The following is a 24,222-nucleotide window of genomic DNA, read 5'->3' on the forward strand; positions in this document are numbered from 1 at the left end:
CTGGGTGAGAGAATGGTTTAAGCCCATGCAGCTAGAATACAACAGCTGGTCAATTATCATATGTGCAAGAGGTTCATTGTTTAACAAGAATGATGCTAGAACACTTCAACAATACGATTATTACGGGTGATACAAGGGTTCATGTGTACCGAAAAACAGAAACAATACATATGCATTTGAAAATATGGTTTTATGAGATGCTTGCATAGACTTGAGCAGAATGAGATATAACTTCTGGCACCAAAAAGATTAAGAACCAATAATATGTGATAATAATATCAAGTAATAAAAGTAATCACAGCACCCAAATTGCAATAAAAGTATCTAAAAATGATTGGAATAATTTTTTTCAAGTGCGTAAATTAGATGAAAGCTTCTTCCTGAGCTCAGCAACTGAGAGCTGAGCCTCAGGCTCCTCTTGTCTGACCTCCGCACATGACCTTGAGTAGCTATTAGCACCAGAGAGATTTGGTTTCTTTGGTATCTTTGGTTTATGGGCCGGTTGTGAATTAGAAGCTTTGCATAATACAGCAGAAAGATTATTGTTATTTGAGGTACAGGAAGCAGCAGTCGGAACATCGTCTCTGTCATTCCCCTTAACCGCCGATGATCTCGCAACTATTGGACTAGTTTTTGCGCTTGGAGGTCGATCAGGTCTCGGGGGTTTTACTTGTTTAACAGAAATCTGAGGGTTTTGCACGGGCTCAGAAGGAAGTACTGACTGAATATAGGTTGAGGGTGCCCAACCAGTCCCACCGTCAACCTCAACGAACCACCACCCAGAACAATCCTTGTTCATAACCTGTTCAAACAATGAAGTAGATGTACCAACTAGTATTGAATGGGAGGGCACTCCAGTACGTATTATACAGCTTTTATTATGATCACTAGAATAAATACATGAGCGGTTTTATGAGCTAACACAAGGTGACCTTTGAAGCAACCATAGAATAAACACATAACAGATCACTGTGGATGGCCGAGTAAAAAAGCAGAACTTGTACAGACTTGGCATAAAACGATCACAAACATTGACTTAAAATATATCTAGAGCAGTGATAAAGATCCCACCTTAACTACTAAATAGGCTACGTAGAGTGGGCACAGGGATGTTTACTTGTGTATAAAAGTCTATTGTAAACCAAATACGTATCAAAGTAGATCGTGGCCATAAAACTTATCGTATGCACAAGCATGGAACCATCATAAAACTATCACAGACAGAGTAACAATGGCTAAGGCAGATATCTGTACATATTAGATACATAGCAATGTTGAGATGTTGCTATAACAGATGTATGACACAATTGCCATACACTAGTAACATATCTTAAATATCATGTTTATTGATCTACTCTTAAATCAAACTTGAGACTACAGCAGGCTTTATATTTAGTTTTTAGGCCGGCCATGGCTGTAAGAAAGCGTTGACTTACCTTTCAGACATTAGGGTTAAAGGTGTGACAGTGGCAAATACCAGGCATTTGATGAAGCAGTTACAAGACCAAGGGCAAATTTAATGAAAGTGTGTAATCAGAAGCAGGTGTAAGTTTCATTTATGTGATGTGAAAAAACTTTACTTGGCCTATGGGTCTGAATGTATTTGTAGTTATGGTATTTGAACGCTACAAGGAAGAGTTACCTGGTTTTATAAATACCAGAACCGATTAAGGTTCCAACTCTCCAGTTCAAAACTCTCCAGTTCAAAACTCTCCAGCTCAAAACTCTCCAGTTTAAAACTCTCCAGCTCAAGGAGTTTAAAAAATTTCTAAATCATTATTACTTTATGGACTTCGGCTGGAACTAAAGTGGGATATACCTCCTCTAGTGTCCCTTTAACTAAATGTTACAGACATGGGATACTTTCCATGCATTTTGTTGCAGTCTCCACATACAAATTGAACAATCAACTTCTCATATTTTTAGACTACCTACAATGACAAACATCAACAGTACGCTGACTCAAGGAAGTTGATTCCTATAAAATACTGGGATAGCTATAGAGTAGAATGAATGTAGACCAACTCTATGAATGATGAAAAAACGTTGAAGTCATCGAAGACAAGTATTAATGCTTCCAAAAACGGATCCCACCCTTGCTAAGATAAACTCCTAGCAACATCGTTATTCCATTCATCCCAATAGTATTGAAATCTGATTCAGATTTGATACAGCGATTGTGAAATATTCATTCCTGCATGTTTCAGATATCAGCTTTATGCTACCTTAAGATAAAGGCCATCCAAATAGCAACATAAGAGATAAGTTGTGAGGCGCATGCTTATGGTTATGAATATCATAGATGACTGTCCTTGAATGACTGTACCAACCCTAAAACGAACGCCTACACAGCGTATCACTAAACTTTGATAGTAAATCAAGACTGCTGAGAATGAAGAAATGAAAGTGTGTAGGTATCTATTCTAGCCAATGCTCAACCTATTACACCTAAAGTATTATGTTAATTTGAAGCATTAATGAGATGGTACAATAAGGAACCATCCCAAATTACCAATGCTGTAAACATACTACCATGCCGGCAATAAACCTAAAAACATAAATACATTCAGCATTGTTTCATATTGATTTAACATTACTAGCACCACTAATAATAATGATCTTTTCACAGTGTAGCTAGTGGCTCAAGGTTAAAAACTAACTGTTTGGACTTATTAACAAAATAGGAATGATTTTAAAAAAGACATCGGCAGCTGCACTATTTGATACCTCGCCATAAGTGTCAAATGAGAGCTTTAGGTTAGCTGTAGTTTTATAATCCATGAGAAATATAGTCTATTTTTAGTATATTTGGTTCATCGTGTTGTTTTGCCTAAAAAGTGGTCTAAATTGGATTGCTCATCTGCCCGCACAAAATCAAGGTGTTGCGAGTAGAGCAATGATGCAGTTGCTGCCCTTCACTAATAGTCCTTTGAGACACATCAAGTCACTTCAGTGGAGGTTACTTTCTGGGCTTAGTTTTACATGTGAAGGCTTGCAGGCTAAGGTTTGCTTTTTGTTAGCCCAGGGTCGCTGATATGCTTCTTCAAAAACCTCTTATCATTTGCATCAAACACTTTAAAAATGTGGCTATTTATTACTTGACTACCAACATAGAAAGCTGCGCTGCCGTGGTTACAAATTTTGAAAAACCTAGGCTTTTTGAGGTAGCTAAGATGCCATGTAATCTACAGCCCTGGCTGGCTATCAAATGTGAGGGTTACTAAAACAGCTCTGTCTGCACCCAACCGATATGCCAAACTCGTATTCAAAGCTTTCAGACTTTTACAAGGTAAACTTACACTATGGAAGTGATGAAAATGGAACTATTATCAAAAGCTCAAGACATCAAACTTCTATTTGGTGTAATCTTTATCTTTGTAGACCCAGTCCAGAGATCAAATAGTTTGAATGAGATCCTTTAGTGGAGCACTTAGATTCTGATGTCAAAGTTGCGGTTATCTCTATACATGTACAGTGGTGTCAGAAAGTCTTTGTCCGCCTCAAACTTGGCGGGCCATTTTAGGTAAATTTGCTGTGGTAGTCATGCCCTGGGATTAAACCCTAACAAATCATGCATCGTTAGAAAGGAAATTATCTGTAGATTTTTTTGACAGTATCAGTGATAGAATTAGTGTCGATCAGGGATCAATAATCAATTTTACACCCATCAATGTCAGTCAGTGCGCATTAACTCATTTTCAAAGAAAATATGACATTTTCCATTTTAAGTGGATTATTATTATTATCCTTTTCCCGGCCCCCATAACAGTACAAGAGTGGCTTCTTTTCAATTTAGTAAATAAATAAAGAGGAGACTGTGACAGAACTTATGATGACTTATTTTCTGGTATGCAGTGTGAATGATTAGGCAACGGTTGATACAGTAAAATACATTTGGCAAATTTAAAAGCTAGTTATTTGTATTCTTCAGAATATTATAATTGTTTTGCTATATGGTTTTATGTATGCATTACCAAATCTTTCCAAGTTATAATGAATTTATTGCAGTGCTACATTCATTTGAACAGGCGGACAAAGACTTTGTGACACCACTGTAGTTGCACTTTGGCAAAGAAACCAACAGAATAAAGACCTTTAACGCTGCAACTTGAATACGTACAATAGCCGATATCAATAACGGGAGAGACAGGCAGTGATGTCATTTTGGCACATATTTCTTCTCTAAGCATTTCAACAGTGATCAAGTCTTGTAAATATTAATTTTAAAACATCCTGGCAGTCGGATCACCTCAAACATCCTGGCAGTCAGATCACCTCAAACATCCTGGCAGTCAGATCACCTCAAACATCCTGGCAGTCGGATTACCTCAAACACTCAAAACGATTTCAAATGATAGAAAAATGCCGATACTTTCTGATAAAATCTAATAACATTATGTGTGAGCTCATCTTTGAAGCAGTGAATTGAGCAAAAGCATTTCTAGCTGAGGTATTTTGACGAGTATGATATTACATAGTTGCCCCCACTTGTAATCAACCACTACAGACATACATTAGGATGACTCACCTTAACTTGCATGCCCTCTACAAGATCGATCCCATCACTCATGGTGTTGGTAAAGTCAGCGATGGCCACATAGCTGGGCACCAGGTTAATGACGGGCGCTGGAGGTCTCACCTGAAGTCAGTGAAAAATACGGGCAATAATGATACCCAGCCCGTGGACTGTTCACATGATTGTACGCCACAACAGCAGCCCAGTATTTATAAACTCACTATAGCTCCAGATATAGTAATACCTTGAGATACAAATGTCTTATTCGTGTCACAAATGTGTAGCAAACCAAATGTGTTGTCGTCAAATCTCTCTTTCACATCACGGTTAACCACCACCCTCTGTCTTGAAAGTAAGAACTCCATGCAGTACTGTATATAATAATGCCACATTTTATTGAAAATCATAATCATTAGATAAGTATCTGTTCCTTTGTGAACGTAGGTAGGAATTAGAAAATAAAAAACATGTTTTCGGTTGTAATATCCTGCTTTTAAGTGTTTTTTTTTCAAAAGATGGGACTTTGTATTTATATTTTATATAGAAAATCTGATTTGAGATACAAGTGAATTGACGTATGAGCTCTGTTCCGGAATGCATTAGGCTCATATCTCAAGATATTACTGTATCAAGAAGGAAACAATATATACAAAAACCAAGAGTTCAGAGTCACTTTTGCCATTTTCGTCCCATTTTTTCCCAACACGATTGTGACAGGTTATAACTTAGCTCAGACTCTACACACTCACAGGCTTTGGCTTGCTATAGTCCCTGCGAGGCGGTGCATAGTGGCTGAGCTGCCTCTCCACTACTGGAGTGACAGACCGGACTATCTTTGATTCATGTTTGTCAAGTTCAAGCAATTTCTTTGCCTGTAGAGTGTTGGCTTTCTTCAAGTAGGCTGCTGGAAAACAACCAACTCTTTCCTGGTACCTGAAAAACATGCCAACCAATATCATCGAAAAGGCTACAAACAGAAGAGCTTGAGACACGATGAAAGGGTAAAAGGTGGATACTCATACTCAATACGGCTCTAGCAATCAACAATGCTACAGTAGTGCAGGCAAATCACAATCAGAACAAGTCTAAAGTCTCTAGCAAATGTCATTAAAGAATCTGAGCTACATGTAGATATGGAAATGCCTCGAACTTGATTAGTGTTTAAAATCCCAAACCAACATATTCTAAAGAAGTAAGTTATAAACATTAAACAATGGTTAGCATATATCAGTTAGTGTCTGGTACATTTCTATGCCAATAGATAAACTATTCCTCTGACAAGTTGCTTAGAATTAAAATAGAGTTCTTTATTCATGATGGTTTTAAAATAAGATCATGTTTGTTGCAGTCACATTTCCTTCAACAGCAGATGAATAAATAAAGCAGAGCTACACAAGTATTACAGTGTTAGTTTCGATTCATCAGACGTTGAGACAGCAGCTCTATGCAAGACTTGATCAGTGAATTAGAAACAATAAAGTAAAGCCGTGTAAATAATAACAAAAATACATGCTTGTAACTTTGATGTAATGTTTGAAGAACTACGACAAGTTTTAAAACCTACTGGTTGTTGTTAACTAGTTGCTCTGAGTGAGCACATGAACAACTTGCACAGGCTGTCACATATGTCGTGGAAGGATCATTGCTCTGAGTGAGCACATGAACAACTTGCACAGGCTGTCACATATGTCACGGAAGGATCATTGCTCTGAGTGAGCACATGAAAAACTTGCACAGGCTGTCACATATGTCGCGAAAGGATCATTACTTTGAGTGAGCACATGAACAACTTGCACAGGCTGTCACATATGTCGTGGAAGGATCATTACTCTGAGTGAGCACGTGAACAACTTTCACAGACTGTCACATATGTTACGGAAAGATCATTGCTCTGAGTGAGCACGTGAACAACTTGCACAGGCTGTCACATATGTTGCACATGGCCTTACCTACAAGTCCACCAGCCATGATTGCTCTGAACGAGCACCTGAACAATGCATCCCTTGAGAATTGAGAGCTCATCGTTTTCTATTGCTGTGTATCCTGTGGTGACGATAAAATTTTGTGGCTCAGACGGCAGAGTTGACAATTCATCTTCATCCTCATCTGTGTCACTGCCAATAGGATCCAGGTAGCCAGCGGGAACCCATCCATGCTCCTCTCCATCCTGCGATTGTGCCAGCCACCAACCTAACAGCCAATACAAACCACATATACAATACATGAGCTTTCAGCGAAAGCACTCCCATCAAGGTCTCTAGTCAAAATAATAAAACTCGGGACAATGCCAATTAGGATAATACAGCTACAAGAGAACCATGTGACTGAAGCTATATACATATGCTGGTTATGCACTATAGCATCACTGGTAAACCAGGAAGAGACAATTGCACATTATAGCGTTACTATTAAGGCCAGGAGGAGACGACTGTATACTACAAAATAATGATACAAGCTGTAAAATGTTTAGTTTGATATCCTTTATAAACTAGAATCCATTTAAATATGCAGAAGTGTACATAGCAAATATGTCTATTTGGATAATCATAACGAATAATGACCAGAGTTTATGAAAGAAAGATCAACAACCACAATATATTTCTATTTAATATTTATGCTAACGGGCCTGAACTTAACAGCCCCATTTGCCACAGACACACTAAACATGATGTTACAAAAAGCCCCATTTGCCACAGACACACTATACATGATAATACAAAACCTATTCCACAAGTTTACCTGAGCGCATGAGTGCAATGAGCGAAGAAGGGTATGGCATGTGTAAGATGAGAGTTAAGGTGCGACTACACGTGCCGAATGTTTCAGCCGAAATCACAAACTATACGAAAATATTTGGAACCACGAAAATATTTGGTCGAAACTCACAGAATTGTCAAAGCTGTGCATGCACACTGAAATTGTTGAAAAAAACTTTGTAACATACTAAATACGGTGCAACTGATTAGATTGTGCTAGAGATGGCCACTCCCTTTTCTATTCATCTGCAACATATTTACTATGTTAAATTGTGTTGGTATTTTTCTTGCGTGTCGTTATATGTGTCTCGGACTATACTAATCGCGAAGGCTGCTAAAATCGTGCTCGCTAATAATTTGTTCAACCAGTTGAAAATGTTTCGTCGATGATTTCGGCGTGCATGCAAAGCTTTGACAATTCTATTTGTTTTGGTCAAATATTTTTGTGTTTCCAAATATTTTGTGATTTCGACCGAAATATTCGGCATGTGTGGCCATACCTTTAGAAAGGGATGTCAAATATGGCCTTGAGTTGTGAACGTACTTTGGTGGCTACAGATGTTTTGCTAGTCATACCATTTAGTCTTCAAGCAGTGATGCCTATCTTCTGAGCTGCACTCAGACTCACAGCAAGTTGAAGACATCTGACTGCCTGAGAACATGCTGGTGCCACTACCTAAATCTATATTAATAAATTCCAGTTTGTCATGCCTGTCTGTTAGTCCGCATGAACGCCACGTACTTTCACATTTTTAGCTGATTTCACTCAAACTGCACAATCATACGCTCTGTGCTTTCCAGCGGATCGCTAAAATATTTGTTTTCCAAACTCCATCTGGTTGCTGAGAACCAGCCTTTTGGAACACCAACTTGTAGGCTATCTGATTGATAGTACTGTACTACTACTACTAGTACTACTACTACTAGTACTACTACTACTACTAGTACTACTACTAGTACTACTACTAGTACTACTACTACTAGTACTACTACTACTAGTACTACTACTACTAGTACTACTACTACTGAATATAGGCCTTGCTAAACCCGGAAAACAACACAGCCTCGAGAGGCCATCATAGCCTCAAGAGACAATTATAGCCTTTGGATAGAATGTTAGCGTTGGGAGACCATCATAGCCCCAAGAGACAATTATAGCCTTAGGATAGAATGTTAGCGTTGGGAGACCATCATAGCCCCAAGAGACAATTATAGCCTTAGGATAGAATGCTAGCGTTGAGAGTCCGTCAGTACTGTTCTTTACAGTTATTCACAAACCTGTATTTTTCTTCTCGACAATCGTGAGGATTGCTCCGGCTTTAAAACTCAACTCTCCATTCTGAGATTTCTTATAGCCATCCACGGCAACATACTGAGGGAAGGATACAGGGCCGGAGATGTTATGTCCCTTGATTGACGATCTTTTTACACTGCAAAAGTTAATCCAACAACTTAACTACCTCAGGGTCAAATCTAACTTATAGACCACTATACAAGGTTATTAAACAGATATGTCAGCCACCACTATTAAAGCATTTTGGCTACTCAATGTAGTGCTGACTCATAACCTTCACATATTGAAATTTATAACTTAACAAATGAGATTAGCAGTAAAGAAAAGAGGAAGCCATACATGTAGGTGTTTATGGCACTCCTAGGCAAACACAGCCACGTATTGAGTCATTGAGTGAGTAGATAATATTAGCATCCCTCTTCAACGCACGAGTGCAGTGAAATATGCTGAATGTAGTGCATAACTGGTAAGAAAGCTAATTGCAATGCCTATGATTTACACTATTCGAAAGGACCAACCGAACTTGATCTTCCATGTACAGTAAATCCTCCTACTTTACGACTCCAACTATTGTGTCTTCGCTGTATCGAAGGTTTCACGGTCACTTGAGTTGCTTCATTTTCATTTAATAATGATAGCTCATGCTTAAAAGCCATTTTTGTTTTCTTGTTTTACAATGAATAAATTAAAGAGTCAGCAATGTACAGCGATATAGTATATTTTATTGTCACTAGACAGCTCTAGAATGGTTCACTACACCAGTGATAGGCTTCATTTGAACATGCATAGTAATACACTGTCATAGTTGTTGCTAAGGTATGTTGCTATTGTCACCCAACAATGAGCTGATTAATGTCATTGATACAAATAAAATCTCTTACAGGAATAGTTTGAGACCACTTTTTAACTATTGATTGGAATTTGCCCATCCCTCCCTCTTTATTTACAGAGAATCAGCGCTTTTCATCCTTTTGTTATCCTGATGCTAATTGGCTCAAGAATATTTAGCATTTAATTTACCTTTTTAATTCTCATCCTAGTCATGCTTCTCTGTCCAGTGCTAATTAAGTTCTTACCAATTTCAGTATTGTATGTGCAATGTACTAGACAAATATGTCGAATATAGAAGGACACGCACCTACATGTACAATCATCGGGCAGGTTTAAAATGCAGCTGAAGCTTTTAAAACTCGTAAATTATGGTTTTTACTTAAAAAATCTGGTTTTTATGTCACCGACATTCCTATTTGGGTCAGGAATGTAACAACCATGAATAAAGAAAATCTCTGTATTGTAGGACAAAATTAGCCTCAAAATGACGCAGTATCAACAGTTTTTATGCCAAGGTCATTGGATTAAAATATTCATGCCAGCACCTTCTTTAGCCACAAATGTAATCAACTTACGCTATGTCTCTGCTCTTTAGTGTTATGTAAGAACAATCAAAGAAGTGGCTGAGAAAAGTATTTGGACAGCTTTAATGGCGCTAACACAAAGCCAACATGGCAGCTCCTGTCAGTTTAAATAAATGATTTTATCTCATTTCCTTGTAGCCCTCGTTAAAACAGTATGGCATCATTATAACAAAGCCAATGCTCTCCCCAAGAATATGCTGTGACTGAGAGCATTCAAACGATCATCAGGGCTTGAAGATAAAATAGTGAACTGAGAGTTTAATGGTGCGTTTACACTGGCCGATTTTGTCGTGCACAGACAAATTTGATGAGTCGGTGTCGGTAGGTGTGAACAGAAAGATCGATGTCGGCACCGATCTGAAAGTCGGTGTCGGAGAAACCCAGCAGTGCCCGGTTGCACCGACAAATCGGACGCTCATCAACCAATCAGAAGCTAGGAGCCTCTGGTTAAATGAGCCTAGGCTTTAATATCAGTGCTGAGTTTATGAAACGAAAGGGCTAGGTTTAATGAGAGGCTAGGAGACTGTCATTAAACTTTCCCTCGTTCTCTTTTTAATAGTGAACCAGCATGACTAGCAACGATGTGAACGCTAGGGTACCAAAAAATCAAGTTAGTTCTTTAATTTAAATTAATTAAAAGTGAATAGCCAGTTGTACGACTTCTACTAGTACTACTGCTAGTTCTACTACTAGTTCTACTACTAGTACTACTGTAAAGGAATTTGCCGGCCCTTGGCACGATCTAGATTATGTCATAAAGAAATAAATTGCGTGTGATTTCATTCAATGTTTTATTAGCGAAGGAAATTCACTAGCCGAGCAGCGTACGGCCATTTGCTCTGTCTACTAAGTGAGCGTTGCTCCCTTATATACAATAAAATTGCCCGTTCCAGGCTGACGGGACCGAGTGAGAACACCGGCTAACAATGTTTAAATGGCCAATAATTAGGCCCGCTAGTGCGTTGATATGACAACATAAACACGACAATTGATAGCATAACGAGTAACAAGGCCAACAATAAAAAGGGAACAAAAAGATAATAAAAAGGACAACCCATATAATAAAATATTTACAGACATATAAAATATATACAAACAAATAATTACAAGAAGTGTAAAGTGTTGGCCCGGCGTCCACCACACTACTACCACAAATATACATTCACCATTCAATCTTCTTCATTATTCATTTTAATTATTATAATTACTCGGATGAAAGAACTGTACGTACAGTTCTTTGTTCGGATTTTCATTGCCTCATCATTCATTCATTGCTTGGCATTTAGTAGTTGCTTCTAGCGGTAGTAGTAGGAGCAGTAGTAGTAGTGTAGTACTAGTATATAATTTTCCACATCAAGCGCGTTGATTTTTATGTGTACTCATCTTCGTGTGGTCGGGTGAAGGTCAGAACGGCGAAACGCTGTGATTGGCTGTTGGTACTGACAAAAATCGTTTGATTGTTGCAATGTAAAGGGGGAGTCGGTGTCGGCACCCATACGTGAAATGTCTGAGGTACCTGTCTGAGTCGGGGTATTGGCACCTAATCGGAGTCGGCCAGTGTAAACGCACCATTAGTGTTTGAATTACCTTCTGCCCAGCCAGGCACGCCTTCAAATCCTGCGTGTCGACCTGAGCTTTATGTAAAAAGGCCTACCTGCTGGTTTTCTTGGACAATAGGCCGGTAAGATCACTTTCTTTCAATTCAAAGAATTTCTGAACCAGGGAACAGGCGCCGACATTTGGGAGCTGAATGAGTGCCTAAGAAGTCGAAGCATACTTAACATTGAAAATATCAACTGACTAGTGAACATACCTACTGACTAGTAATCATACTTACTGACTAGTGAACATACCTACTGACTAGTGAGCATACTTACTGACTAGTGAACATACCTACTGACTGGTAATCATATCCTTTGACTCGTGAGCATACCTACTGACTAGTGAGCACACCTACTGACTGGTGAACATGCTTACAGACTAGTGAGCACACCTACTGACTAGTGAACATGCTTACTGACTAGTGAGCATACCTACTGACTAGTGAGCATACTTACTGACTAGTGAACATACCTACTGACTAGTGATCATATCAACTGACTAGTGAACATACCTACTGACTAGTGAACATACCTACTGACTGGTAATCATACCCTTTGACTAGTGAGCATACCTACTGACTAGTGAGCACACCTACTGACTAGTGAGCATACCAACTGACTTGAGTGAACATCCTACCGACTAGTGACCATACCTACTGACTAGTGAGCATACCTATTGACTAGTGAGCACACCTACTGACTAGTGAGCATACCAACTGACTAGTGAGCATACCAACTGACTAGTGAACATACCAACTGACTTGAGTGAACATCCTACTGACTAGTGACCATACCTACTGACTAGTGAGCATACCTATTGACTAGTGAGCACACCTACTGACTAGTGAGCATACCTACTGACTAGTGAGCATACCTACTGACTAGTGAGTGCACATACTGACTAGTGAGCACACAGTGAGCATATCTAGCTAAGCAGTAACTACAGAGCGTAGCCAACAGAATAATAAGCAAATATATGATGGTGGTAATATTGCATTATTCCGTGAGCGTATCTAGCTAAGCAGTAACTACAGAGTGTAGCCGACAGAATAATAAGCAAATATATGATGGTGGTAATATTGCATTATTCCGTGAGCATTACCTCATGCATCCCAGATTCTAGAGTATTGATAGAGCCACAGAAACAGTAAGACGATACACATAAGTAGCATAAAATATAATTCACTAGAAATTCCACTGTCATACAGCCCATGACCAAAGTGATATTGGAAAAAAGAAAGGGTACTGATGGTTGAGAAATGCAATATTAGCAGTCAAATGGCACTGCAGTGCAATAGGAGAACTGCAATGGTAGCGGCAATAGTAGCTGTAATGTACTGGGTGTTATGTACAGCAAACAGCAATAATGAAAGGAAAGGATTATATCTTTATATCTCTCCCGCTGCAATCGGAGAAATGCAATATTAGAAGTAAAATGCACTGATATTATTAGAATAACCAATATTATTAATATAGTAATACAGTAATAATAGAAAACCAATGAACAATTTTGTTTACATTTAAAAACGTCATAGCTAACAATATCAAGAAGTATCAAAAAGAATATCCAAACTTAGTAATAGCAATGATATACAACCCCCCAAGGATAGCCGACGGCACTCATATGGGCGGGGTTTAATGATGGAGCTCTGTTGGGATTAACCCGAACACGGCACCCGAACAAACAAATATGCTGAATAAAGCACCTTGTAAATTTACAAATATTATGAACTATAGTGGTTATTTTACTTATCTGTTGAATTCATTTTGTTGTCAAATAAATATAGTATCCCAATATTGTCACCGTTATGATCAGTCAGTTCCATTCACAAGCATTCGTGATATTAATTGTCACAATCGTAAAATAGCTCAAATTTGGTTTTGCATTTAGATTTTGAGTATGAAAACTACACTGCAAAGCTTTGCTTGCTGTCCCATCTTATTGGCCAGGTAAAACAATGTGATAACGATGAAAGACTTTGTCATTTTATATTAGGGGTGGCAAAATATTAATCAAAAACTAGAAAAAAAATGCCGTTGTTCGAGTAATTATATTCAACATTAGGCATATACTACGACCTTTACTAATTTTAAAATTACTAAAAGTAGGTAATTTGAAATGTTTTATTTTGCATGGATCTATTATCTTGGTTAGGTATCACCCCTACATTGTAGAAATTCAAGGTTTGCTATTGTGAACCGCAGGGCCTACTGACTGAATAAGCTGATGAAACGATAACAGCGAGTCGTATTTTCCAAAACCTAACAAGGCGACGCGACCACCCCGCGATAGTTGTGTTTGCTCCGAAACCCAGGCTAGCACAATCCTAACAGAGCTCCATCATTAAACTCCGCCCATATGATAGCCGTCGGCTATCCTTGGGGGGGCTGTATATCATTGGTAATAGTAATACAGTAATAATAGAAAACCAATGCACAATTTTGCAGCGATCTTTAAAAGAAAGCAAGTATGAGCGTTCACGCGTCTGAAAGTTTTCTGCAAACTGGAGCAAAATAAAAAGAGGTTCTCGTCATAAAGGGGCATTGTGGTTCAACCCTAGCTTGTACATAAGTTGCAAAGAATTTCGGCTAACGTTTTAAATAATGAAGCCTTCGGTGATTAGACAAAAAACATAAGCTGATAAACTGTGTACCACAATTTCGTACCTATAAATCAGTCAACGCCTCAAACGGTCTACGTTTATTACAGAAACCTTCGAATAAATTCGATTACAAGTAAACAATGCCATAGACTGGTGAAATGTGCACGTTATTTTTCCGCGAAATGCGCATGACTTGATCGTTCTATTCTCTGTCGACCGCCGTTTCAATTTCCGGTCTTAACTTTTATTAAACTAAGCTTTTCAAGCATTTTGTGACAATTTTCGTCCTAATAAATCTGTCTATTTGTGTATAATCCGATCAGATGGGTAAGTTTTTAGAGAATTTCGATAATTTACAAAGACTTGGTAACATATCTAAATAGGCCTATATGTGCTTTGTATCGTTATTATACTTTAACTAATCTACAAAACGATGGTTAAATTTATTGATGAAATTTTCAAACAAGGGTTGGTCTCATTGTTGATGAATAATTTTCGTAAGTTGTGTGCACATGCATTTATCATAAAAACTCCCTAACTTCGCATCCGCTCGTTTGGTCGTGGGATAATAATAGCACATTGTATTGTTGTCAGTAAATAGTTCCTGGTGCACACAATGGTAACCATTAGACCTATAGATGTTTGCTTCATTTGCTTCATTTTAATGGATGAACACTTTCACTCAATTTCAGTTGGTTTTATCCCAAATTCGATTTGATGCTTACGGTAAAATGAAAATGATAATTATAGATGTACAAATAATAATATCATGCTGTACATCAATATACGCCTCATGCTGGAAGGTCTCCGAAGGGCATAAAATGTAGCTTTTCCAACTATACTGCAAAATGCTCAGGACAAAGGAATTGAAAGGATGCTTTTTACTCTTTTAGTGTACCTGAGAGTGGTACGTACAATTGACTATCGAAAACCACTCATTTTAAAATGAGACAAGCCGAAGGCACTCGCTTAAACCTACCAACAGAAACACCCTCGAAGTTATCTTCTGCATGTACACAGTACTTTCAGCAATGTGTCGGCAACTTGCTTATTGATGAGGCGATTAAATATAACAAACACATTTTAGTACACACCAAATGTATTTGTTGTGAGGCAAATGTATGGTTATTATAGCCTTCAAGCATTAAAATATTTACTGGTAAGAAGATATAGTGACACAGTTTATAGTGATGGATTGAAACGCATGCACTTATCCCCTTTCCATGCCTTAATGTCCTGTCCTCAATCACAGCAAAATCTACCATAATTAATCTACAATTGTGAGGGATGCACCTTCTGAAATCAAACATCTATATAAGCCTACTTAAAATGGTCTCCTTACGCTTATAAAATTCTAAAAGACCCAACCTGAACACTTATTATTTGAAGCTGAAAAAATATAACACAATGTGCTGTCAGTCCCATACTTATTTATAAACAATATATAATATTATGCTGTCAGAGCCATATTTATTTATAAAAATATATATTATTATACTTTCAGTGCCGTATTTATTAAAATCCATAATATCATGTGGTCAGTGCCATATTTATTAATAAAATATATAATACAATGTGGTCGATGCCATATCTATTTAACTTTTATTCATTTTCCAACCATGCTTATTATCACGTAGGAATAACTTCCACTATCGATTTGAAACAATCAAACAGAATAATAAAAGTTTACTTTACGTTACACAGTTCACTAAGCCAACAGAAGTAAGTTTGCTTGGTAAACAAAATCTTCATGAAAAAGGTGATCTACAAGGCCTTCAGTTCACTAGCATGAGTAAAATTACAAAAACACTATATATATATATGAACAATCTATATTCAATATAACAAGATGCTCAACAATCTTATTTACTACTATTGAGTGTGAACCTGTTGGTGTCTCAGTTAAAAACCAATAAAGCACGAGCTCTACACAAAGTAACTTTGACTAGGCTTGCGATGATCATACATAAATATTTAACAACAAGGAGATCTTGTGCATTTGCTAGCATCTTACCCAACCACGTGCTTCCTATACAACTGTATATCAATAAATATGTAACTTACATCTAAATTGAAAAAATATTATTTTTAGAGATCGTTCTCAAACTATGTATTGCTTGAATTTTTTACTACGCCATGATTCCAAATCTGAATCATTTTTCCAAAAAAACCCTAATTCTTTTTATTTAGGGAAAGATGGTTCAAGTTGGGCCAGGTCACATATGTGGAGTTGCCTATTATGTTTTTTTTCTTAAATTAGGTCGCTAAGAACATCTTAGGTCAAGGTAATTTTCTACCATTACTTAGTAAAAAACATTTAGCAGGTGGGAGTTTTGTTCGACATTTACTACTATTTTATATAAAATGTAAACTTTACCTGTCACTTTGTACTCTACGATTTTAGTAGAAAAAAACAGCAGTATGGCTATGTAATGACTAACATTTGGCTAAAATACCACCTTTTATTTAGTACATAAATACTTGCAGCCGCTAGAACCAATACTGAGATTAAGTACATTTTGTGCAAAAAAAAACACCTGAGGCAAGTTGAGTAAACGTTGGTGTGGCAAAATGGGTCACTAACCCAACTCACCCCATAAGCTTTTATTGATCTTGTACTATTGATGACATCTCTAAAAGGTAATAAACTGTAGTCTTAACAAGTACAGTGGAACCTCGGTTCTTGAACATAATCTGTTCAAGAAGGTTGTTGAAAAACCGAGTTGTTCGGGATCCAAAACAATTATTACCATTAGAATTAATGTATGTAAATTTTAATCCGTTCAAAGCTAAAATAACAACTTCGGTAAGGTACTATTTAAACATATTACAGCATAAACTGTACTATATACTACATACTATAAATAAAAACAGGTAGATATAGATCGTTTTTATTTTTATTAAAATATTTTTTATCTATCAACAGAAAACGAAAGATTAAAATTTCATATGTTTTGCTCTTAAAACATCGAAAACATTCTACGTTAATATACACAATACCAAAAATTGCCGAAATTGATAACGAAACAGCAAAAAATACAACAAATCAGTTACATCAAAAATTGTGTGAAAAATAATATTTAAAGAGCAATGGCATGTTTACTTCACATCTTTGAAGAAGAATCCTCCAAAACAACTTAGATTAACTCGACTGAAGGAGTTGTCCCTCTAACAAATCTCTTTGATAGAGGGACGTCGTCCCAGATGGTTCTTTCCTTTTTGTAAAGAACTTATGAAGCGTAACTTGCTTCTCCATCTATTATCGAATGTTTCCATGTTGTTTCCGGAGCTGTTCTGAACTTTTAATTCTAATGCAAATACTACGGTTTGGTCGAAAACCGAATTCATGTTCGAGACCTGAATTTATGTTTGAGATCTGAGACGAACAAATCTCAATTTTTCGGGTCGAAAACCGAATTGGACGAGAACTGAAGCGTTCGAGAACCGAGGTTCCACCCTAATAGAGATGAAAACCCTGCGAGATCAGCATAATAGATGAAAAGTTTTAATATAGTAAACATAGGCTTCACACAAAGCAGTTGGTCTTTGAAACTGATGGCAGCACATAGAAAAGCTACTGTGAAAATAAGAAAGAGAGCTAGAACTATGATACTAACTGGTTTCCAAAAGAGCAGCAACTGGAACACTCCAAGTAAAATAAAAGAAAATGAAAAATCTGAAGTTTCATCTTCAAGCTCAGATGAAGAAACTTTGGCAGACATCTTGATTGGTTCAGACAGTGATTTAGGAGCGGTAGAGACTGATGATGAAGAAGAAAAGAAATAGGTTTAGGTAGGAAAGCTTGTTTTGTAAAGTTTTGCTGGAAAATGAAAGTTTTTTGTACATGCAGGAACGGTAGAGGAACGCGAGTGATCGGCTTGGATGGCATATTTTTACACAAGGACCCTCAAAGAATGTACAGCAAACCTGAACCAAAAGACGTGTCACCAGTAGATAGATCTTAACCAGACCATTAAAGTACAAAGTGCCTGACTATCTACTGTAACAACTACCAGAGCGATAGGAAGTGTTAGTTTTGGTGACAAGATATATGCAGATATGAAGGACGTGTAGAATTACGGTACTAATGCTTTTTACGCTTAATAAACATATGCTATAATGTTTTATGCTAATAATATTACTTACGCATAACATTACATATATATGATAATTGTAAGTGTGAAACATATTTTAGAGTGTAAGTCTAAAATATATAGCAGTTGCAGTTGTAAAGCTTTATTGGGTTATAAAACTACTCTTGTAAATACTTTCTACACTGACCCAACTTACTTCACAACTAGGGTAAGTTGGGTCACACGACAACAAGTTTTCATAGAAGTATTTTGTCAGTTTGACCACGGATTAACCATTGTCCATTTTCAGTAGAATAGAACACACACTAACCTACTTTTGTATATAGAAGATAAGCTTTTCGATCCAAGAGCTGCCATATTTTGCCTAAATGTGATTTTTGAGCCTACATACTTACATTGCCTTCTTCTATTGTTGCAATTGTCAATGGCGGGTTAGCCAAGTAGCGAAGGAACAAAATCCATGTATTTTAGGTGTGGCTAGATCATCTAGCCACACCTAAAATACATGGATTTTGTTGTCTAGCCTAGATGTTGGTTTTTCAAGCTATTCATTAGTGCCTTAAATTTTACACCAATTTTCTGTGACTAAAAACCAGTTTTTTAAACTTTCATCATTTGTAAGCTATACTTGTTAAAGTGATAAGCTGATTCTGTCATCAGACTAGGTATTATGTATAATAGCTAACTAAAAGTGTGATGAACAATCCAAGAACTTACATTTAAATAGCCATTAAATTTGTCTCTCCGTTTCTCTGCCGTTTTTTGACTAGTGTTTCCCAGCAATCTCTTGCCTGAATATGAAAACACATCAACACGTTAGCCTCACATTGACATTATGAGAAACGAAACACTGCCTAAGACAGAATATCAATAATGCTTACATTGCACTCGATCGCCATAGCAACGCTATCATCTTTATTGATAAATGACACCCGCAAGAATGCTATGTGGTTACCTGGCATGAACGGGAGAGTTCTCTTAGATGGATCATTTGCACCAGCTTCACACGGAAATGTGTCCAAAAGCTTGCACTAAAATATTATTATATTCAGCTTTTCTGCAAACTCAGAAGAAAACATTTGTAGGTAAAAAGTATACCATGGACATTATAGAAAAACAACCAGAATAACGGTTGCAGATGTGGTCACACCTAAACTATAAGCAAAAACTGCAAACTAACCTGCAGATTGAAAAACTCGGAATACCTTCTGTAGACTACTGCAGATTGTCCATCAGACCACTTCAGACGAATCTCATAAACCTACAAACCCCAACTGTGAATTAATCAAATTCTTTTCACTTGATATGCAATTAAATCAGTCTATTTTTCATCCAAACATAACCAGTCTCCTCTATCTCTCTCTCTAGTTCCACAGCATTATCATTTGTGATTTTATATGACGGGCCACGGCTTGCAGCTATCAGATATATTTTGGTTAAACCTATACACGCATAAGCTAGTCATGTTTGTATGGTACTGTTGATATAGAAAGCTAATTCATGTAAGAACTGAGAGATATAGATCTATAAAGTCTAAGAGCAGATATGCTTGGGTTTAATTGTAAGAAATGCTGAAAAGCTTCACCGGCAACCTTTCATGAAGAATGGCTGAAACAAAACAGTATTCAGATAGTTCAGTTCCAAAACAACTATTATACTAATCGATTCATATGTATATCGATTCATGTATATCATGACTAATCGAATCATGTATATCATGGCAGAGTGAGAGTGAATCCCATATTAAATTCATTCATACAAGTTCAAATGAAGCTTATTGTAATGACGTTTCTGAAAACATTTTGACTGTTGTCTAACATAATGCATATGAAACAAACAATTGCAAAGTGAGCATACTTCTAAATGATAAACAATTTGGCAAGCCTACTTTGTGTATCTATCAACTAAAGTATGCTGATGAAATCACTATGCCACACTATTGAAACTGAGCTGTTAACAAAAGTGTGTGGCAGATCTGATGCTGCTTCAAATTTGCTTTATTTGAAATAAACAATTGAGACACAAAAGCCATTCCTTTGTAAAAGGTGACACTTGACAAAAAATGAGACAGCAGCTGTAGATCTTAGGTAAAATGACGGTTTTAGTAATGCTGGCCATGTCTTTTCAGACTAAACCGACATAGATAGCATTGTACAAAAAGGGTTTCCACGTTCATCCATTAGCATGCAGACATGCAGCCACGAGGACTTCAACAACAGTTTGCCCTGTAATTGGACAGACCCATAATACTCCATGCGCTATATTATATCTGATTCGTCATTAAAAGATTATTAAAACGAATACTAAATCCAGTTTTTAAGAACGAACGATTGAAAATTCTTTGCTCTGTTTAACTAATGATATAAAACCCGCAAAATATGGGGGGGGAGTTATATCATTGGTTTAACGAAGTGTTTGTCAAATGCAAAACCACAGACGCCACTGCTTTAGAATACAAAAGTTGGTAAGTATACAGATTAATAAATGAACTAAAATGTCACAAAATACGAGTCTTGTTAGGTCTCATACTACGATTAAAAAATGTCAGATCATCACAGCTTTGCAAGGCTTATCAGAATTGAACTAAATAGATTAGAAGATACCGGAATAGAAAAAAAAACATACTCACATAGTGTTTAGAAGGTTCAACACGTAGGTGAAAAGAACTGCAAGAGACTGTTTGTACAAATCTAGTCTCCATCGACTACTTTACTCCAACTTCGCTACGCCTCGCGATTGTAGTGAATTTCCTAACCGAACGAATACCCCCAAGGACGCAGCCATTTCGTCTTTAAAACTACTCGAGCGAGATAACTCGTCTGCATTGCCATGACCACGAATAGGACACAATTTTATCTACATAAAACGAGAAGACAACTGCACGTTGATATACCGAGCCACTAAATTTCCCAACTTTCTATAATTGGGGCTTATATGAAACAGCCAATTTAGAGTAATTAATAGTTTTTTTTTGTAATTTTATAGTCAATTTTATAATATCATAGCCTAAACTACAGAATATCTGATGATTTGTAGTTATAAACACACCGAATGTCTGCTCTCAAGCAGTAAAAGCAAAGATTGATTAGGTGGTTGGCAAATACATGTAGAATCTGTAAACACTTTATTTGCTTGTGAACCCTCTTTTGAAAATAACAAAAATTTAGGTTTTTCTCAGTTAGTGCTCAATTTTTAAGCGAGTACCAAAAAAACTATTGAAAAGTTCAGATGACAGGTGATTTAATTTTGATGATCAAAGTGTATGAAAAGCATTGCACTAATCAATGAACAGTAACACTGTTATATACATAGACAGTCTGTAAAATAGATAGAGAGAGTGTATAGTAAGACTAACACTGCAAATGGCTGGCATATAATTTAGTTTAAACTATTAGGAGTGCTAAGGTTTTGTAAAAAATAATTTGACGAGTTGATTATTTGCTTAAACAACTGAAATTAAAACATCTACAATGACTATCATACAAATTGATTCCCGACTTTGTTTCTTGACATGAATATTTTATGCCACTTCTGAGCACCAGCTAAAAATTGCAATTGTTTGAAACTAATTAATCTTAACATGTGCATCAAAAGTTACTTGGAAAGCAAGAGGCTAACTATAATAGATAGCTACAGCAAAACGTCTTCAACATAGGAGAAAGTGGAGAAATATCTCCCACTCAGAGGGAAAATCAAAGTTCTGGCAATATAAGACTAGCTAAAATTTAATTTTTGTTTGATCTAATGTGGCTTACCTACATATTAACAACAATAAAAAGAAGTAAGTTGTTATTGGGAGTGCTCAATATGTTGAGATGAGTGGTCACGCTAATAATTCTCTAGGTCTGTGGTAGGAGGCCCGAGCTAGAGCAGAAATTGCCATCCATTTGGGTTACCACAGTGGTGAAGAAACAATTATAATATTATATATATATATATATCTATATATAGATCTATACATGTATATAGACCTTGAGGCGAGTGCTCAAACTCCCAGGTCTCTGGTAGAAGACCCGAGTTAGAGCAGAATTTACCTCCCATACGGAGTATCCGGGGTGAGGAAACAATTTATATATATATATATATATATATATATATATATATATAGGTGTACAAGTGAATTGCATAAAAGTGGGTTATTGAGAACAACTAAAATCTTAAAACGAGTGCTCAAAGTGAGCTTGAGCAGCAAACATCACCACTCTCTTGTATGAACTAGAGTAAGGAAAGTGTTTATATATGTACAGTTAGCATTACTAAATGCTAACTAAAGACAACTTTACACTACAAAACTATTTCCATAGAGTGAAATAAGGATAACATGAATAAAATGAAAACATAATTAGCTGAAAGTCACTTCATGTCAGTGCAAGTCTGTTTCTTGCCGCGATATTCTACATGTGACAAAAATTTGCCTTTTGCCACCTGAAGAGAATTGCTGCGCACAACACATTTGTACTGACTTTTAGTTTTAGTTGAATATTTATATTATATAATACGATATAATTATATAATATTATATAATGCGATATAATTATATAATATTATATAATATGATATAATTATATAATATTATATAATACGATATAATTTTAAAATATTATATAATATGATATAATTATATAATATGATATAATTATATAATATTATATAACATGATATAATTATATAATATTATATAATATGATATGTATCTAGATGTTTACTTAAGATTGTGATAGAACAATGTAGGCTTTCCATAATCTACTGAAATGAACCCTAGTAAGAATTTATGTACAGAGAGTCGCCGTGAATAGGCTATGTAACCCTTATAAAAATTACTGCTCAGCTACCAAGCTACGACGCATCAATGTGGTTGCATGAAATACTTGGACAATACAACAAATCAGCCAGACAGTAGATTGGCACTTATAGAAATTGGTCTTAACTGGTTAATTAGTAAAGGCTAGAGCAAAAATTCATCTATTTTTAATATCCTGGAGGAAGTTTGAGAAAATTTTAGATGCGCATTTCAGAGTGCGGTGCAAAGCTTTTTATCTACTGAAGAATGAGAATGACTTGAAACATGTTGCAATAATGGTGCATGGCGCAAAAAATTTATAAGTCCAGAGAAATAAGCTAGTCTAGAAAAGCTTGTCTTACCAATGGTCAGCTGGTAAAGGTCTGGCGTATAGCCCCTTTCATCATTTCAATGCATTTAATGATAATATCAGCTTTTAATTGGCTTACTTTTTCTGTAGTGCTTACTGGTTGTCTTGCAAAGTTTGAATGCTCATACTTTCTGCCACATTAAAAACAATCATATTATTCTGATATCAAATTATTGACAATAAAGTAATCTATCTATATAAACTAGCCGACGGTCGGGCGTTGCACGGGTAACAGAATAATTATTTAATGAATTTGAATAACTTACCTGGAAAGCTAGTTTATCATTCAAATCTTATGTGAGCGAAGAATCTTGACAGAATCTTATATCAGATTCTGTCAAGATACTAAAACAATACTCGTGTTTTGGGCCAGCTTAATAATAATTACGCGTAACGGTCAACAGTGCGTAGCAGTCAAGCAAGCGTGTTAAGCGTCTTTACTACATATTTACAAATGCAACGGTTATTTGCTCAATGTAGCCCGATATTCCATGTAACCTAATAATTAAGTTTGCTGTGTATATACCGGAAAAACCCAAGATCAGATCTAGTGCTGTGCAGACTTTTCGTTGCTAGATTACAATTGCTATAGCTGGACATGCAGGTTAACAGAAAGACAAACTTTGAGAAATATATACATAGGTTATAGCCATATAACAGACCTTGATCGATAAGGCTATTTGTTGGTCTATTTCTATTTCTTTGCTTTTGAGCTTGTTCAACCATTTAGATAACTTTGTTGCCTTCACCAACAAAGTTATCTAGATAGCATAGTTTTTACACTTTTAATTGG

At 36.5% G+C, this 24,222-nt stretch overlaps 1 protein-coding gene across 1 annotated transcript; it reads right to left on the reverse strand.

Annotated features, from left to right (window-relative positions):
* Positions 1 to 59: 59 nt before the first annotated feature.
* On the reverse strand, positions 60 to 21,026 carry LOC137405196 (SH3 and PX domain-containing protein 2B-like). Its single transcript, XM_068091428.1, has 10 exons — positions 20,909 to 21,026; positions 19,460 to 19,540; positions 19,235 to 19,310; positions 18,997 to 19,070; positions 11,636 to 11,739; positions 8,551 to 8,702; positions 6,466 to 6,706; positions 5,266 to 5,449; positions 4,529 to 4,639; positions 60 to 802 (listed from the first exon to the last, which is right to left on the reverse strand). Exons 1-10 carry the CDS (start codon positions 20,978 to 20,980, stop codon positions 350 to 352), a joined length of 1,548 nt encoding a protein of 515 aa, XP_067947529.1. The 5' UTR covers positions 20,981 to 21,026; the 3' UTR covers positions 60 to 349.
* Positions 21,027 to 24,222: the final 3,196 nt, after the last annotated feature.

The sequence above is a fragment of the Watersipora subatra genome, chromosome 1 (genome assembly GCF_963576615.1).
Source record: "Watersipora subatra chromosome 1, tzWatSuba1.1, whole genome shotgun sequence".
NCBI classification, from domain to species: domain Eukaryota; kingdom Metazoa; phylum Bryozoa; class Gymnolaemata; order Cheilostomatida; family Watersiporidae; genus Watersipora; species Watersipora subatra.